At 42.5% G+C, this 17,840-nt stretch overlaps 1 protein-coding gene across 1 annotated transcript; it reads left to right on the top strand.

The window, feature by feature from the left end:
- Positions 1 to 648: 648 nt before the first annotated feature.
- Positions 649 to 15,128, top strand: CCDC62 (coiled-coil domain containing 62). The gene is made up of 12 exons (XM_084297183.1): positions 649 to 799; positions 1,072 to 1,264; positions 1,895 to 2,061; positions 2,775 to 2,876; positions 3,208 to 3,376; positions 3,462 to 3,563; positions 4,413 to 4,501; positions 5,512 to 5,612; positions 10,693 to 10,873; positions 11,040 to 11,171; positions 12,809 to 12,901; positions 15,000 to 15,128. Exons 1-11 carry the CDS (start codon positions 764 to 766, stop codon positions 12,893 to 12,895), a joined length of 1,359 nt encoding a protein of 452 aa, XP_084153309.1. The 5' UTR covers positions 649 to 763; the 3' UTR covers positions 12,896 to 12,901; positions 15,000 to 15,128.
- Positions 15,129 to 17,840: the final 2,712 nt, after the last annotated feature.

The raw sequence follows: 17,840 nt of genomic DNA, 5'->3' as shown, positions 1-17,840 counted from the left end.
TAAAGCATGTATCTGGTGTACAGAAACGCGTACCTCTGACTTACCTGCATAAAGTCTGACTGCTTGTTTGCTTCTGCACAGTGTGTTCATGTGGCAGGTACAGTGAAGTCAAAGCTGTGCGGCCTTCCAGGCTTCTAGCGAAGAGCTCTGAGCACAGCTTTGGTGCTTTTTATTTCACTGCCCCATTTAAAGACATTAAATGCTCCCTGCTGGCGTTGTCTTGGAATTGCCACTATAAACTTAATACGACTTCAAACCCACTGTGTACATTATCCTCTGCCAAGTCCTTTTCTTTGCGATTTTTGGTGATAAACCCGTAGATGTAATTAGATTTAATTAGCGAGGCAGCCGCCTCTCTGCAGCTGTTCCACGACAAGCCCGAGGGGGGCACTTGCCCTTCGCTGACAGCGCCTGGCGGGCGCGGGACTCGAACCCGCGGCCCTTCCCCTCCGGGGCGGGGCTTTTGCCTAACGGCCACCGGGGGCGGGGCGCAGCCGTGGCGTCAGGGCCAGGGCGCCGGTGGGTGGGGGGCTGAGGGGAGGGGGTCGCCGCCTCAGGGCTCTGGGGGGGGACTCCCCAAGGAGTTTTGCGTTTTCTTGTGATTATTTTTGGGTGTTTTTCCCCCCTTTTCTCGCAGGGCTGCCGGATGAGAAGGCGGCTGGGTGGCCGTGCGGCGCCTCAGCCAGCGGGAGCCCCCCCCCCCAAGGCTCCATGCCGGCTGCTGCCCGCTCCGGGCTAACGCCTGGCAGCGACCCCGGCCCCTATGAACCCGGCCCGGCCGCGCTCCGCTTCGCCTCAGGTAAAAAAAAACAAAAAAACAAATAAATAAATACATAAAACGAGAACCGGGGCCCTGGGCAGGGGGCTGCTGGAAACGTGAAGCGTTCAGCCTGCTGCTGACGGCTTCGGGCAAAGCCCACAGGTGACACCACAGCCGCAGGCAGCGTTTAGGGGCGGTCTCTGTGCCTAACATACAAAGATTTCAATTGAAACCAACCCGGAGTTTGTTATCAGGAAACTGGGACGCTTGTTCTTCGTGTTGAAGCGTGTTCTCCTTCTTGTGTTTCCTAGAAATTCAGCCCGAGCTTTGAGAGCAGCACCATTGAGAAGCAGAGGCGAGAGCTCCAGGTTTTAATCGCAGAACTGAAGGATCGAGATGAGGAGCTGAATGCCATGGTTGCCGTGCATCAGAGGGAGCGCCTCGCCTGGGAAGATGATCGGCAAAAAATACTGACTCTGGCAGAACGATGCGCCTTATTAAACAGTAAGCGTTGTCTGTAAAGAATAGGATCCTGGTCTTTCAGTACGTTCGGATGCTTTGAGCTCTTACTGACAGCGTTGCATCGTGTATGGAACAATTTCCTACACTTCAGCCTTATGTTTTGTTGTCTTCTTTCTGAGATCAAAACTTCTACAGCGGTACTAAAATGGACTGATCATGTAGGATGTTCATTTGAATTTGTAAATTGGTTCTGTGGACTCTAAAAAATAACTGATGAAGTAAAGATGGGGAGAGAGAACACCTTGTAAGCATGCCAGTGGTCTGCAGAGCCCTGTGCCCTGAGGTTCTGCTGCAGAGCTTTGATATCATCCACGAGGCACCTGTATAAATCACCTGGCGGCTCCAAACAGCCTTGTTTGACAGCTGTACCACAGAAGTCACCATGGAGTTTGTGTTCTGTCTGACCTGGGTAACAGGAATCCTCATTTGGAGTGCACAAAGTGAACATTCATTTCTGAATTACGTGATTTTAATTGAACGCTCATTTAATTAATGGACCCAGGATTAAATTACTGTCCATACATTAGCATAAAATCACTGTCCAGTAATTAAAATTTCAGAAATATCTAGCCTGATGTCTCACAAATATCTTCTCTTTTTTTTTTTTTTCAGATGAACTGAACAAAAGAAATGACATTATAAAATCACTAACCAAAAAGTTAAAGCTCTTAGAATCTCAGCAGAGTGACAGTAAGACAATATGCGAAATTACACAACAGAAGTTTAAAGAGCTGTCTCAAAAACTAACAGACATGACTCTTCACTGTCAGGGTCTGGAGGTAGGAGTTGAGTAATGGTCTGATTTTGCAGTCCAAACATGTGGAATGCCAGTGACACTTGTGAATTTCACTGGTGAATGAATATTTCGGATTATCAGGCTCCTGAGTTGTGTGTCTTTTAGTACAGTAATCTTGGATCAAGGTGTCATCTGAATCATGTGGGGGGAAGAAAAAAAAAAAAAAAGCTTTTCTAAGCTAGGATTTGGAACTTAATGTTTGCTTACTTAGTTTTGGAGAACATTGTTCAGAACCAACTTGCTTCCAAAAATCTCAGGCACCGTGACTTCATGTTAACCCCCAAAACTACTGGTACTTCACTGGGAAGTTCCAGAAAGTCTTACTTATGCTACTGGTTGCTATTACGAACTGTTAATATTCTGTAACTGGTTTAAGGATATGAATTTTTTTTTTTCAAATGACTTGGCAATAATGTGTTTATTGTAATAATCTTTCCCCGTGTCCAATATGGTAAAGCAGTATTCTGTGTTTCCATCTATCTAATAATTTTAAGGCATGCAGGCTATTAAGGCCCTTGATTACTAGCAAGTTTAGATGTAAAAGAACTGGGGAACAATTTTTATTTCAGCCTTCTTTTGTCCAAATCCTCTGTTGCCATTCGTGATTTTTAAATAAAGTTGTCCATACTTTTGCTGGCAAAATAGTAACTTTGAATTAGTGAAGTAAAAATTGACATTGTTATTTCTGTTCACTAGGAGGAAAATCAAATTCTCCGCTGCTCCGTTTTGGAACTGTCTGCTAAGAAAGGCCAGCTGCAAGCTAGAGAACAGGAGCTTCTTAAAAAGCTTGAGCTGAAGGTAACATCTGTCATCTCATCAGGCACTAACTGTGTTCAAAATGCAGTGCATTTATTGGTGACTGACACAGTGTTTTAGTCTGTGTTGTTTTCACATCTGTTTAATTCTTTGGGTTGACTGAGAAGGAAAAAGTGGTCAACAAACAATAAACTCGTTTATTTTCATAAAAAGGCATGTTTCCTGGCTTTTGATTTCTTTTTTCCCCTCAAAAACCCAGAAGGAAATTTGTGAAGTAGCTACACCTACTGCAGTAAGGTGTACTGTTGTTTTGTTGAGATCCATATGTGAAGGTAAAACAATAATCAGGAATATGTTCTATTTCATATTTCAGGGAGAGGCAGTACTTGAAACAACTGATTACATTGCTGAGTTTACATCTAAATTAAAGCTGGAGAGTGCACTGCGTGCAGCAAAGGCAGAAGAATTCAGTCTCAACAAAGAAAAGCAGGACCTCAGACTGAGACTGAGAGAACTAATATTTGAAACAGATAAGCTGAAAGGTAAATGTTTATACTAGGCACCTCATTTAGTATGGACCAGCGTGATTCCTTTTCATGCTGGGAAATTCTATGTTGTGTTTTAAAGATGACCTCTGTGAAAAGATGAAAGAAAATAATAAGCAGCAGGAAGAAATCATTCACCTCAAACAAGAAAATGTCTTCTTGAAGAATGAACTTGCACTTAATGGTAAGTGCGGGCAGTTGGCTTTTCAAGCCTCGGCTTTCAACAGATCAGAACCTTCTAGATGACAGCAGTTCACTGGAATCTGAGGGAGGCAGCTTCCTTGACATTTAATAAAGGTAGATGCCCTTGTGTGTTATTCTGTGAAAGCAGTACCTATGAATTCTGCAGGGACAGTTTATAAAACCTTGTAAAAGCACAGAGTTCACCAATGTGATGATGTGTGGAGGAGTAAATGGTTCAGAGGATTCTCTCTTGAGAATTTTTGAGACTTTCACGTCTCTCATGGTATTAATACAATAAATGGGGGTGGTGTTCTTCCTTCTGAGTTAGGTTGCATAGAAGTTAGTGAAATACTGAAAAGATGCAACATGCAAAGTCTAGAGCTTAGGCCATGTGAAATTAGTAGCCCGTTCACTCCCTCCTGTGGGCAGCAAGCAGGTGTTGCTGTTGAAGCAGCAATATGTTCACAAATTCAGTTTGGTACTTTGGTACTCAGTATTTCCCAGCACTTACCTGCATGTTTTAGAATTAATTGGTAAGCTTCTTTTCCATGAAAGAATGTAAACATGGAAAAGTAAAATGTATCAATCAATGAAGTTGAATATTGCTACTAGTAAAACTAGATGCTGGTTTAGGTGAAAAGCCCGAAGAAAATACCTAATAAATCTGTGAGACAACTTACTATGTTTTTGTTCAGAGGGAAAAGAGATCCTGTTGATCTTAAGAAAGTGCTTTTATTTTGTTTAGGTACTTGTTTCTACTGCTACAGACATGCATAAACAAATGTACTTGATTTGTGTCTATTCACTTAAAGTAAGTAACTTGAAAACTATATAACATGTTTTGAAACAGTTGAGAAAGCAAAGAGAAAAGATCAACTTCTTCAATTTGCCAAGTCTAAACAAGTACGGACTGACACAGAGCTATCAAGTTTGCGACAGGTATGACCCCAATTGTGCTTCTATTCTGAGATTATAAAGACGTTTTTCAGTAACATCAGATTTGCATAGAACAGTGTGAAAGTTAAAACTGTCTGTTCTTAAATAAGAAAGAAAAAAAAAAATCAAATTTGCTGTTGCTCCCTTTTTGAGACACTACCAAATGTTGATTTTTTTTTGTTGTTTAAATTAAAAATCCTTGATACAAATCCTTGTATTTACACAGGCTTTTGGCCTCTATTGTGTAGTTGTATCTACTTAGTTCTGCAATGAGTAAACATCCCCGCAGTGCCCTGGTGAGGTAACAGTTCATCACTGTGTGTATAACCAGAAGGTGCTATGCTCCGAAGTCATCTGAAAGGCAGTGGGAGTTGGGTGTGCTGGCTCACGTGTGCCCAAGGTGAACTCCTGCAGCATAAAGGGCAGGGTGTACCAAAAGAGCTCGCTTCAAGGGAGACTTAAACCCAGTGTGTTCACCTGCACTTATTTGATGTTTCCAAGGCACATTCAATATTCTTTTATTGCAAATAATTGATCAGTGTGTTATCTTTCAAGTTAGCTATACAAAACATTCCGTGCAGTGAAAACCAAAACTGCCGTCATCGTTCCTTGTTCTGTAATTTTGCTTTGAACAACATAATAACAACTTGTGCAGAGTACTGAATAGCAGTAATGATATTTTATTTTTGGTTCATTGTGGTTTGGTTACAGAAGACCACTCCAGTTCTGTAATAAAAATACTGTTTATTTCAGAAAAATGTTTTTGTAAATACATGGAGAGAGAGTCCCTTAGACTTGGATGGCTTTGACAATAAATTGACTACAGATATATAAAAATGGTTTGTTTAAAAACAAACGCACAAAATAACAACAAAAAAACCCTGCACATATATTAAAAAAGCTTATAAAAATATTTTGAGGATCTATTTGGAACACCAGCAGTGTGTTAGTGCCTGACAGCAGCGTTCTCGCATTCCAGAACTTCATTAATGTGCCTTGCTATCTTTAAGCAGATCTATGTAAAACAGCAGCGTGACTTGCAGTTTCTTCATGTCAACTTGGAGAACTCTCAGGAATTAAGACAAAAGCATGAAAAGGTGGCATATGAAAGGAGGTACAGAATTTTTTTTTTTTTTTTTTAATATATATATATGCTAATTTACTCTCCAGTAGACTTCACTGTTGAGCCACAGTTGGCATTCTGAAATAGATGTGTTTTGTATCAAGATGGCTTTGCTGGACTTGACCGGATATCCAGTGCAGTTGTCCGGTAGCTGTTTTACATGGTCAGGACACCATGAGTATCTGGCACAGAATTTAAGCATTGTATGGAGGTCAGACAGTTCTTGATCTTTTTTAAAAAACAGGAATATTCTGGTGGTACGGCTGTTAATCTGGCCCGCTATTCCACGTTTGAAAAACAAAATTCAATTTGCTTTCAGATTAGGAAATTGGTGCACACCCTGAAAGTTCAAACAAAATTATCAGTTGGGTAAAACGTGAGGGAACTCTCAGACTCTCTTTTTACAAAGTAACATGGTCAAATAGGGGCAGGCTTCTGTTGTGTTTGGGCAGGATGCAGCTGCTTCTTAGTATATAAGCCACTGTAGAACCATGGCTACAGCCTCTAGTTAATGTATAGCTTTATCCAGACTAGTTACGTATGTTCTTTAAATACACTGTTTCTGATTATTTCTTTTTCACACCACTGTAGCATAGGTATGGTGTTCCCTGCTCCTGAAAGTAACAGCCAAACAGAGTCGGTTAGGACTGACGGTACCCACAGGGTACGCGAGGATCATGGAACTACACAAGTTCCGAAAAGCAGGGTAGAAAACACCTCTGAGATGTGTGAAGTTGATAATAGACTGTTACTGGATGCATCAGGCTTGGAGAAAACTACATCAGCACGCTTAAATCGGTGTCAAAAAGTTGTGAAAGGCTTGGCAGTGGAAGAAGAAGAAAAGCAGGATGTTGCATCAAGCTCTGATGAGCTAGACAGCAAGCTATTTTATGAGGCAAACAACAGGAGGCTGTTGAGAAACAGGGAAATCTCTGAGAATGAAGTGGAAAGCAGAGACCAGCAAACTTTTGAGTCATCTTCACCTGAATATTGGCTTAACATCACTTCTTGTGTAGATTCGCAAAATACTTTTATCCAGAACGCCACATCTGACAAAGCTGATAATGAAAATAAAATCTGGGAAGAGAGAACTGGAATTTTGTTTGGTCAAAAAAGCAAAGAGACCTCTGTTGCAATTCACACATCTGAATCTGAGTCCTTTAGTAGTAACTGCATTATTAAAAAAGATGCAAGGTGGAAACCCATATCAGATCCAGAATGGCTGAAGATTTTCAAACCCGTAAAAGGGAATGGAAGTAAATTGCAGAGAAAAGATTGCAACTGTCCCAAGACTGCAGAAGAGATGAAATATGCCAGTTCAAAAAGGTTATATACTTGTTACATTTAAGAAGTAGACAGGGACAAACTAAAGTTATGTAGAAACTCGAGTGGACAAGCTCTCAATAATTTGTATTATTTCAGGGGATCTTTAAAGTAACTGCTGTTTTAAAATTAGACCACCAACTTGAAAAGTGGCAAATTTAAAACAAGTTAAAATAGCTGTAAGGTATCATTATTCTATTTTTATGCTGCATAACTCACCAAATAAACCAGTTGAAGAGAAAAATGCAGATTTTCAAAAATCTTTTGATTTTTGGAAATCCCAGATGTTACTTGTAAATCTGGTGGGTTCTGACTCAGTCCAGACGTGGACTTGTACAGTGACATTACTGTAAGGCAAGAAACAAACCCAAATTTTGTGTGATGTTTTACTGACTGTGTTATTTCTGTTGAGAAATCACACAGCGGCTGGGCAAGAATGTAGGACATGGCTCTTCCGTGCAGGCTGCTTTTCCTCACTCAGGGCAAGACTTAAAGGACAGCATCTTTGTTCGTGGGGCTTTCTCCCTGTGTTTATACTGGGGGAGGAAAGTGGGATGTGTGGCTGGGGACAAGCAGAATGAGGTTTCTAATTCTGAGAAGTGTCAGAAAAATACTGAAGTGTCTCAGTGGCACTGGAAGGTGTCTAAAATATAAATGCTGCTTTGCAGTTATAGAAGTTGTTTTTATGCCTGCACAAGCAAGGGCATTCAGAGCTGTGACTGTTTCTATGGATTTTTTGTGCTGGTTCCTCTTCGTCCTTTCGAAAAAGTGACTGGCTTTCCAGTTAACACCTCTGAAGTTTTCTGAAGATTTCTGAAGTTTTACAAAGCAACTTCAGAGCTGCTTTTTAGATGGGCGAAGAAGAGGTAGCTTTCCAGCTAATAGTTTGACATGTACAGTAAATGAACAGCTGTTTAAACCTGAAAAGAGTTTTAACCAGCAAGTCTGGCCCAATACTCAAACAATTTAATGTTATGGAAGGGAAGTATCTGATTGTACCAATGCTTTTATTCTATATTGCTTTTAAAACAAAAATACCATAGAAATCATTACTGCAATGAGACAGACTTCTTCAGAAACAAGGTGAATGAGCAGCTGCTGGAAAAAATAGTGCTGTCCTGGCACATTTCCACGCAGCTTAGCTGAGCTTCATGTTGTGTTATTGACTGTCTTCAGTTTCCACTGTCCACAAGTCATAAAACAAGACTTCCCCTTACGTCTACCCTCACCTCTCTGTATTTACTCTGTCCAGCAGCACAAATGACACATTGTCACCCCTACAAATCTCTTTTGAGGCTGAGTCACTCAAACTGCTTTCATTTTTTGACTCATCCTTAAGGGGATTTTAGGGGAGAAGGAAAAACTCAACCCAGGCAGTGCAGGCAGAATGGATATCAGTCAGTACAGGGGGGCTGCTCCAGCCATTTGGAGTTCGCTGAGCTATCAAGTTTCGATCCTAGGAGCTATGCTAGGAGAGACTGGAGATGGATTGACTCCAGTGCCTGTTCTCCAGCCATTGCTGATTCTGATTTCCCACCAAATACATTCTCACCCTGTAAATGGGAGGGAGACTGTGGTATTGCAGTCCTCAGCATGGGCATCTTGTTTGGCTACTGCCATTAATGCCTTAACACAACATTCCTCCTAGGACTTGAATCTGGATCCTCCAGTTTCCCGTTGCTGGCCTCATAATGCTGATGATGTATTCTGTGTGTAGGGAAGGGTGCTGGCACCTCCCTGTCAGCCCAGCAAATATTTTTGACATGAGTTCTTGAATTCTGGACAAGCCAACAAGCAGCCTATTAACTCTGCCAAATACCATAGCCAGCTGCAGGAGCGATCGTGAAGTGCTGTAAGGCAGGAATCCTGTCTGTGTGCTCTGGCTTAAGTGACTCCATTTACGTTGGACCAACATTTACTGGCTTGGGATGTTTATCTCAGTTCTGTTTTTAAAGACAGCAGTTACTTGTTTGGTGTGCCCCCGCAGGAATAAGCCACCCGTGCCTTGAGCCAGCTCCCTGCCTCAAAATCCAACCCATTTCTCCCCGCTCCCTCCCAGCCTGTGCAGTCCTTCAAACCTGGCTGTGCTCATTGCCTTACCTCTGTGTCCTGCTGCGAGGCTGCTGCAGCTTGTTTTGTCACAGCTCTCCAGAGCCTGCTCTTGTCAGAAGCTCACAAACACGAGCTCCTCTTTTTTAAGAGCCTATTGTACCCCTGTGTTTTACAAGAGAAGTGGAACGAGACACAGCATACGGTTCTCAGCTGGCATCTCTCACAAGGGCTTTTTCTTAGATTGAGTGGCACTGAAAAATAAACCTTTTTGAGGCAGCCTTGCCAGGTATAGAATGGATTGCACCACCGAAACAAGTATCTAAAGAATACTTAACCAAACATTGGGAATTTGAAAAGTCTTTTATTTAATGGATGTGTATTTAACTAACTGATGCAGGCAGTGCTAGCAGTCATGTTTTGCTCAGAAGAGTGAGGAATATGGAGATGTTTTATTTGGGGAGGTGGTTGCCATTTTATTTATTTTTTGAAAGCTTTATGAAGTGGAAATAGCAGCTGAAGATGAAATGCGCTGGAGAGCTCAAACCTGCTAGCAGAATCCAGGGCACGTCTTTGAACACGCTGCAGACTGCATTCAGTCTGGGGGCCAGGTGATTTCAGGGAAAGATTTCTTACGTATATTTGGGCTGCTGCTGGGTTCCCGTACTGCTGGAGCAGATGAGCCAAAACAATTCCTAATGTGCTGCAGCCTTTGTTAGTTCTAGGCTTGATTTGTGATCAGTTGTTGCTGGAGCTGGCAGAGGGATGTGGGACGTTCAGATGAAATTCTGATTTAAGCCACTGAAATTGAGAACTGTTTTTTTGAAGGGTAGGCTTCAATAAAGTTAACTTTTCGTAGGAGAAAGTTGTGAGAAAGTTTCAATCCTTATACATGCATGTTAAGGGTTACAGACCCTATCAGGGCAAGCTGGTGGTATTTGTAAGTCAGTGTTTTGACAATAATAATGTTCTGGGCCTGATTTGTTGCTTTAATTGACATTTAAATTGCTTTTCAGATAGTCCTAAATATACTCAGATACACCCAGTGCTAAATTAATATTTTGTTTTGCTTTAAAACCTAGGGGAAGATGCATGCCAATAGCTTGTGTGCGTCAACTCCACTCTGAAATCATAGTCAGGCAACTGAATGTTGGGTTTAATTGCAGTTTACCCAAACTGAACTTTAAATGTACTGTTTCCTTCTGTATTTGTAAATAAATATAAGAAAGCCTCTTTTGGAAAGCTCTCCTGTGATCTCCAAAGTAAGATAGTGGCGTTAAATGTCTGAGATTCTCTTGAAAAAGTTCACCTACAAATATTAATTTGCCTAAGTGGTGATTTCAAAAAAAAAGAAGAAGAAAAAAGGAATAGTTTATGAGAGAAGGAGTACCACCGGAGTAGTGGGAGGAAGTAGATACTGCCTTTTGTATGCTCTTTGGGATATTAAATACATATCCTAGCACATGGCAATATCTTCTTGAAATTGGTTGAATGTCAAACCCTTGTCCTCAGAGACTGAAGCTCATCTAGTGAAGATGTCAAACATGGAACAGCTCTGAGAAACAGAGTGATCTCACATGTTTGGTTTTCTTGGGTCGGGGCCCATAAATATTTATTTATTTCTCTTTACAAGTTTAAAAAGAATTGTGTTGCTGTTTCTGGCAATATCTTATTTTTCTTTTCTTTTTTTTTTTAACAGTGAAGAAAATGTGGATCTGAATTCTTTTCACTCGGATTCTTCCCATTGTTTGACTTCCACCCAGAAAGGAGACAGACCTCAAAGATGTGAGAAGTTCTCCGATGCAAACTCCCCTCTGGACATCGGTAACCTTTCAGTGATTGAGCCAAAAAATAGATGCTGCAATCCTACCGTCAACAAAGTCAGTACTTTATTGCAGAATGTGTTTTATTAATTTTATGGGGAATTATGACTGATTTTGAACTGAGACATTTTTTAATGGGAGAGATGATTCTTGCTGTTATAACTCTCTCATCTATTCTAGAAAGATGATTTCATAACTGCGGCTTGCTTTCTGTCTCCTCCAGGATGCCTGCTACCCCACAAGTAAGCTGCAGCGTGCATTGGCTGAGTCTCAACAGATGGTTGCTGATCTGGAGCTTAGCACTCTCCTCCACATGAGCCCTCACTGCGGTCCAAACAGCAGCAGCATTAATACGGTATTTGTTGCTCTTCTGTGACTAGATTTAGGTGGCTGAGAAGAGTCACTGTGAACACTGTGCTTGACCTGTGCGACAACATTATAAGCAATATCCTCCTCATGCTTTGCTGCAGAACAAACCCCTGCATTCCTTTGCATGAAATGCTTGGATTTTTTTTATAGGATTCTTTATGGCTCCTTAAGGTCATGACAGGATTTGACTTTTGCATGTGTCTAAGCAGATGGAAGGAAGAAGGCATTTTGGAGCAAGCTGTAGGAGGTCTAGAAAAAAGCGAGCACAAGTATGACTTGCACTCAGAACTGGTTTATTATGCTGGCTATATTTGTGGAAAGGAGGACAGTACAGGAAATGGTGATATAGAGGATAGTTTTGTGTAGGAATATAAGCCTGACTCTCAGCGTAAATAACCTTTGAATTTTTGTGGGTTAATAGTTTTAGTTCTTTCATTGCAGGGTCAGAGAGCATACTGAAGGGGCAAAGAACCCGTCTAACAGCTGTCACAGCAATGCATTTTATGAACGTGAACTCTGATAGGAGGTTTCTGTCCTGAGTATGTGAGCTACAGGAGTCATTGGAGAAGGAGGCACTTGTTTGTTTTCATAAATAGCCTTAAGAATTTCTGCTTTGACAAGATTTGTAACAAAGGAGATTGTATCATTTGTCACTAGTGTTGATGTGTATCACAAAGGGAGAATTTGGGCTCCTAATGAGAAGGCTGCATGCTGAAACTTCACCTGTGCTTTTCCTCTGAAAGTATTACCTCTCCCTAAAAATGTTGCACTCCTTGAGGCCTTAGATGAACTTGACCAGAACAATATTACTGTAAGTACCGGACAAACAAAAGTAATTCTGATAACATTGAGAACCAAAAAACCTTAGTTGTGCTGGGACTGGCTGAGAGAGGATAAAGGTTGTGTGCCAGCATTTGCATAAACTGAAAGGATATTTTGTTCAGAAGTTCATCTGCAGGATTTCATTCAGCCTGAAAGACGGCAGCAGTGTAGTCCTTTGCAAAGACTATCTTGTGGGATGGATTCCTGAAAAGCCCTCTGCAGAACAGTAGTTACTTGTGGCTCTTGCCCAGCCCCATCAGATGTCTGGCTCCTGCTCTGATTGGCATGCCACAGCTCGGCTGAACCGGCCATCCTTTAGGCGAGAGCACGACGCTGCTTTACAACCTGACACTGCGTTTTTCAGCTTGGAAATTGGCTTCTCCTTCGGAATGGCTGTTGCTTCGGCGGGTAGAAAATAAAGCACGCTCATATTTTCTGGCAAGGGTAGCTTCTGCACCACATCTGTAGAACTTTGATCTACTTTCGGAGCAGTTCTGGGCAAAAACTTGTCAAGCATGTTCTGGTTAATCTATGCAGGCTAACTAATCTGTGCTTAAAACCAGGTCTACCTGAGGCTGTTTTAAACTGCTCTTTAAAACACGATGCATATAAAAAAATAACCCTTAAAATTTAATCAGTGAGAATTTGTGCCTGATGAATTCTGTGCCCTCTTTAGGGGAGGGGGGAGGAGGGAAATAAAAAGTGTACCATTGCTGCCCGCCAGTTTGAATGTGGGACATCTGTAATTCTTATTGTCCAAGTTCCTTGATTTCCATGTGGTGTTTTTGCATTACAATATAGACATCAGAACTTGCAGAGACTCTTCACAGAACGCAGTTGTCTGGTGCAGAAGAAAGAGGTGCTAAGCTTCCGTTCTTTTCTCTATGATATTTTGTGAGTATGCTTTTTTTTTTCCCCCACTTGATTTATTTTTGTTTGTTCTCATTATAAATGCATCTGCAATATTAATACAAGTCTCTGGGCTTCTGAGATGAGCCTGGCACAAGATTCTAAGTGCACTGCTCTGAATGCATTTCCAATAAAACTCTTGTGAGTACTGTAGCAGCAAACAGATACTAAGGCAGCCAGTAATTCCTTTAGTCAAATAATTAAACTTTTCTCAAGCATGTTTCTAACGCTTCGTGCTCAGAAAAAGTCTGGGCTCTCAGATCTTGCAGGTCCATTCCTGAGCCTGCAGCTTTTCTTGTACCTGCACACAGCTTATTGTAGTTGGAGTCCTTCTGGGTGTTACAGATAACAGGATCAAGGATATGAACATTGTTGAGTAAGAGATTGGGAAGTGTTTTTCAATGCCACGGCCAAGGGCTGTTTTAGCATATTGTTCCAGGGCTCGGAGCTCCAAAAGTAGAATGTATTGAGTAGAGCTGTTTCAGAATATAAAAAAAGCAGCCTTGCCCATACCAGATTGTTCTTCCTTTTCCAAATCAGGAAATTTCTCACTGTCTGATTATTTGTTCTACCAATGTGAGTTGGATGCTTGCAATAGGCACCGTGTCGTCTGGTTCTGAGGACAAAAGGGTAACCAGATATGGTTAAAACACAGAAAACCACATGAAACTGAGTAACAGCTAGCAACAATGGGGGGGGGAAAAAAAAAAAAAAGGAAATCTTCCAGTGCTGACACAACCCCAGAGCATGTCTGCAAAGGGAAATTTTTACTCTGTAAGCTGGAGTGTGAAGCTGTGTGGCAGTGGCTTTCTAGTACTGGTTCTTCATGGGGACACTGGGGGTGCTCTTACGCAATTTTGGGCCAGTGGAGAGCTCAGTTCTTTTCTCGGTATATTCAAACTGCACTCCCTGGTCTGCGTCTCTTCTATGGAGCTGAACCTTTCGTGCCCCTGGGAAGTGGTGTTGGTTTACAGCACCCCGACGTTCTGCTGTTTCGGCAGGTACGCTCTGCATTAAGCGCAGAGACACTGAGTCTTCTCTCAAAGTGAGTTGGGTCTGCTTACTGCACGCTAATGGGGCTCTCAGAGGAAATGGATGCTGAGTAGCTGGAATGCCCGGCCTCACTGTGCTGTAATATTCCTGTGCAGAGATCTCTTCTTTTCCTATAAGGATAAGCCCCAAGCTAAAAGAAGCAGGAGGGTTTGTAGATCGAAACCAGCGCTGTGACTTGCATCCTGAAACCACTGATGTTAAAAAGTTTCAGGAGCAAATCCCCAAAATTGCTGAGCACCGTGCTGATGCAGCAAAGTGGTAAGCACATGCTTAGCCTACAGAAATAATCTCATTTGCTTCAAGTGAGAAAGAACCGATGGAACAAACGTACCCACAATTCACTGTAAATCCATGACCAGGTTTAGTGACTCTGCAAGTCACTGGCTGCTGAATAAATCTTAATTTTTTCTCTTAATAAAAGGCATTGAATCAACTATGATGAGTTAAAAACAAAGCAGCTTTTGCAGGTTCAGAAGTAACTAACATGCTCATGTAATTTCGTATTGAAAAGTGATGGAATTTATTTTTTGTTGATTGCTTTCAAGTCACTTGATGGCAGGTGCTGTGCTAAACATTAGGTTAATTTCCTGCTGACAGTGATTTAGCCGTTTTCATCAGTCAGTCATTTTCTCTTCAGAGAGAAACTGAGCTGGGGAGAGCTGAAGAGCCACACAAAGGAGGAAAGCATTGGGGAAAAAGGATCTGTTTGGTTTTGGACAGCGTACTGTGTGCCACTTCTTGTTAACTGTGACTCAGTGGCAGGCCAAGGGCACAAAGATCACTCCTTTTTGCAAAACAAAATGAAAACATTTTATTTCATAACACGCAAGTGGTATCCCTGAGACTGTTGTCCTTCTGTGAAGCACTTCATTTACAAATCTGTCTCCTCTTTATATTTTTATTGTATTTTTTCGGTCTGTCTTCAGTATGAAAATGTATATAGTAAATTGACGTATATGTGATTGCTTAATATATTTCAGAGGAAATAAAAGCCTTCTGTCTTTTAATACAAATCTTTAATTTTCTGCAGTGGATGAAGACATTTCCATTATAGAATTATTTTTGAGAACTGAAGATCAGCAGCCCATCAGCTACAATGGAAAGTTACCTAACTTTTTTTTCGATAGTTCTATGAGTGTTTGAAAGACTCACAAGTGGCAAAAGATGTGACTACGCTGGAATACATTTCAACTTGAAATAAAACATAGAATGATGCCAAGGTAAACTAAACTATTTTTTATAGCAATGAGGTCAGGTTAAATACTGGCTTGTTTTTCTAGGAATCTTCAATGTGTAATTGTTACCACACAGCAACTATTTTTCTTACCTTTTTTATGGTGGTTCAGAAATAATTTTAGAGCATGACACACCAAGCATTCATTTTTGTTAGTTTATTGTTTTTGTTCTGAACTTCTTGCCGTGTAGAGAGATGAATAATGTTTATAGGAAGTTCCCAATTAGTGTTGTAACCAGGAAATGCCTCCTACATTGTTGAAATTGGACAGCTGTCACCCACAAGGTGGGCAAAACAACTCTTCCCCAGTGAGCAGCTATTTATTCTAACAAAAGCTTACAGCAAGATCAGGTGTTTGTGTGGACTGTTTTAGCACTGTATGGCAATGGCTAACCATAATGTGACTGGCTTTTTAGCGTTTAAACTCTTTTTATCTTTGACTACTGAGCAAGACATTTCATTTTCAGTTTGAACTTTTTTTTTTAATGAAAAGGTCAAATAAGATAATAAAAGAGATTATTTTCATACATCCTTCTTGCATATTTCACACACTGTCCAACACATTCCGTACTTAATTTATGATGATTCTCTGGGACACGCGACACCAACTGCCCAGAACACGAGTGCAGGGCAGGCTCTGGGTGGCCACTCAGCTGTGTGTGGCTTGCAAGCAGCCTGGGGCACCTCTGCCAAGTCCACGTCCTTGTGCACAGTGCCAGCGCTTTCACTGTGTGGGGGTAGCTGAGCAAGGGGCGTCTCTGGCCCCAGCCACTGCTACGAATTAATTGCAGTGAAATAAAACACTTGCACCATGATTTCCCCTTGTTAACTTTCACATAATTCTCTGCTTTCTCTTTAATTACCTAAATGACAGCCTGCTTTCTGTCCTGTACTAATGGCCTCAAAATTAGTTGAACAATTCCGGTCACAGCTGCCGTCCTGCAACCTTTCCCTCCTCTGCCTACAAGCGTTACAATTGGAGGGAGTCTCTTGCTTCTTTTTTCAGGAGACAAAGGCTATTTTCCACAAACCTTTAAAGCACGTTTGATTCCTCTACCTGCAGAGCAAATTTCTAGGCTCTAGCCTCAAAATGTAATGCTATGGGTATGACAATAATTCCCCAGAATTATTGTCATACCCAGAAAAAGTCACTGACAGCAATAGCACGATGCTCACCCTGAAGCTGTCCAGCTGCTACCACCCGACTGGTCAAGTTAAATCAAACCCATGAGAAATTCCTGCAACTTCCTAGCATGAGCTGAGCTTTTTGGCTAAAATGTGTTGTGTTAGCAGGCAACCGTACTGAACCCTCTTGTGAATTTAAAATGCTTTGCTGCTGGCATTAAGATCGGAGTGGAAAAGTGAGCTCAAGTGATATAACAAGGATCAGAAGAGCCAGAGGATTTCTTGTTGGGGCTGCCCTAGATTTCTGTTGCTGTATTTTCCTGTTGAGTTCCTGCCTGTGGAAAGCACAACCCTCCCACAGCACCCGCATGCCCTGGTTTGCAGTTGCTTTTCCAGCGTGCGTGGGGCTTGTTCCGGAAGGGGAAGAAGCAGAATATTGGGGCACACTTAATCAGGCATTAAGTGACTTACAAACCAGCTGTATTATCTACTGCACTCTGCACTCTGGAGCTTGCATTGAAACTCAAGCTGTATCAAACTTGGCCGCCTTATTTCTGGAAGCATTACAAATACTCCAGGGAGCGCCTTTGCTATTGTACTCTCATACTGAATTATTATTAAAGGAAACAAAGCTCCTGTTCAACTGCAGCTTTCCACAGGGGTGGACGAGCTCTGTGCTGCTTGGTCGTTATGAATGGAAGGCCGAGATGTGGGCAGCAATGAAACTGAGTCCCTGAAACGTGTGGTGGGGTTTAGGGAAGGGTAAAGAAGGGCTGCAGAGCTGGTGAAGGGCCTGGAGCACAAGTCCTGTGAGGAGCGGCTGAGGGAACTGAGGGTGTTTGGTCTGGAGAGAGGAAGCTCAGGGGAGACCTCATTGCTCTCTGCAACTACCTGAAAGGAGGTTGTGGGAAGCTGGGGGTTGGCCTCTTGTTGCAGGTTACTTGTGGTAGTGCTAAAGGGAAAGGCCTCATGTTGCGCCAGGGGAGGTTCAGGTTGGAAATGAGGAGACATTTCTTCTCAGAAAGAGCAGGCAGGTGTTGGGACGGGTTGCCCAGGGAGGTGGTGGCGTCACCGTCCCTGGGGGTGTTTGAGGAGAGGTTGGACATGGTACTTAGTGGGTGACATTGGTGGTAGGGAGATGGTTAGACTAGGTGATCTTGAAGGCCTTTTCCAACCTTAGTGATTCTGTGATTCTTCTGTGAAGGGGCTGGATGAAGGAAATAGGAGAACTCAGTCAGGGTGCTCGGGCACAAGCCTCCAACGCCCTGAGGCGAGGACGAGGGGGCCGCGTGAGGCCGTGTGGGACCGCGTGGGGCTGTGTAAGACCGCGTGAGGCCGTGTGGGGCCGTTTGGGACCGTGTGGGGCCGTTTAGGACCGTGTGGGACCGCGTGGGGCCGGGCAAAGGCGTGTGGCGGCCGCCGGGGGCGCCGTGGGGCCGAGCGCAGTGCGCGGCCGGGAGGAGCCGCGGGCGGCGCCGCTCGCTCGGTGCCCGGTGCGCGGTGCGCGGAGCC

Source organism: Netta rufina (assembly GCF_964035555.1).
Source record: "Netta rufina genome assembly, chromosome: 17".
Taxonomy (NCBI): Eukaryota; Metazoa; Chordata; class Aves; order Anseriformes; family Anatidae; genus Netta; species Netta rufina.
This window is presented reverse-complemented; position numbering and strand designations above follow the sequence as displayed.

What these genes read in the sequence shown, in the direction of transcription:
- CCDC62 (XM_084297183.1), top strand. Translation starts at nt 764, where the DNA reads ATGAACCCGGCCCGGCCGCGCTCCGCTTCGCCTCAG. An exon ending in AAGGTGGCATATGAAAGGAG is followed by an intron (nt 5,613 to 10,692) that starts GTACAGAATTTT and finishes TTTTTTTAACAG; the next exon opens with TGAAGAAAATGTGGATCTGA. An exon ending in ACAGCAGCAGCATTAATACG is followed by an intron (nt 11,172 to 12,808) that starts GTATTTGTTGCT and finishes ATTACAATATAG; the next exon opens with ACATCAGAACTTGCAGAGAC.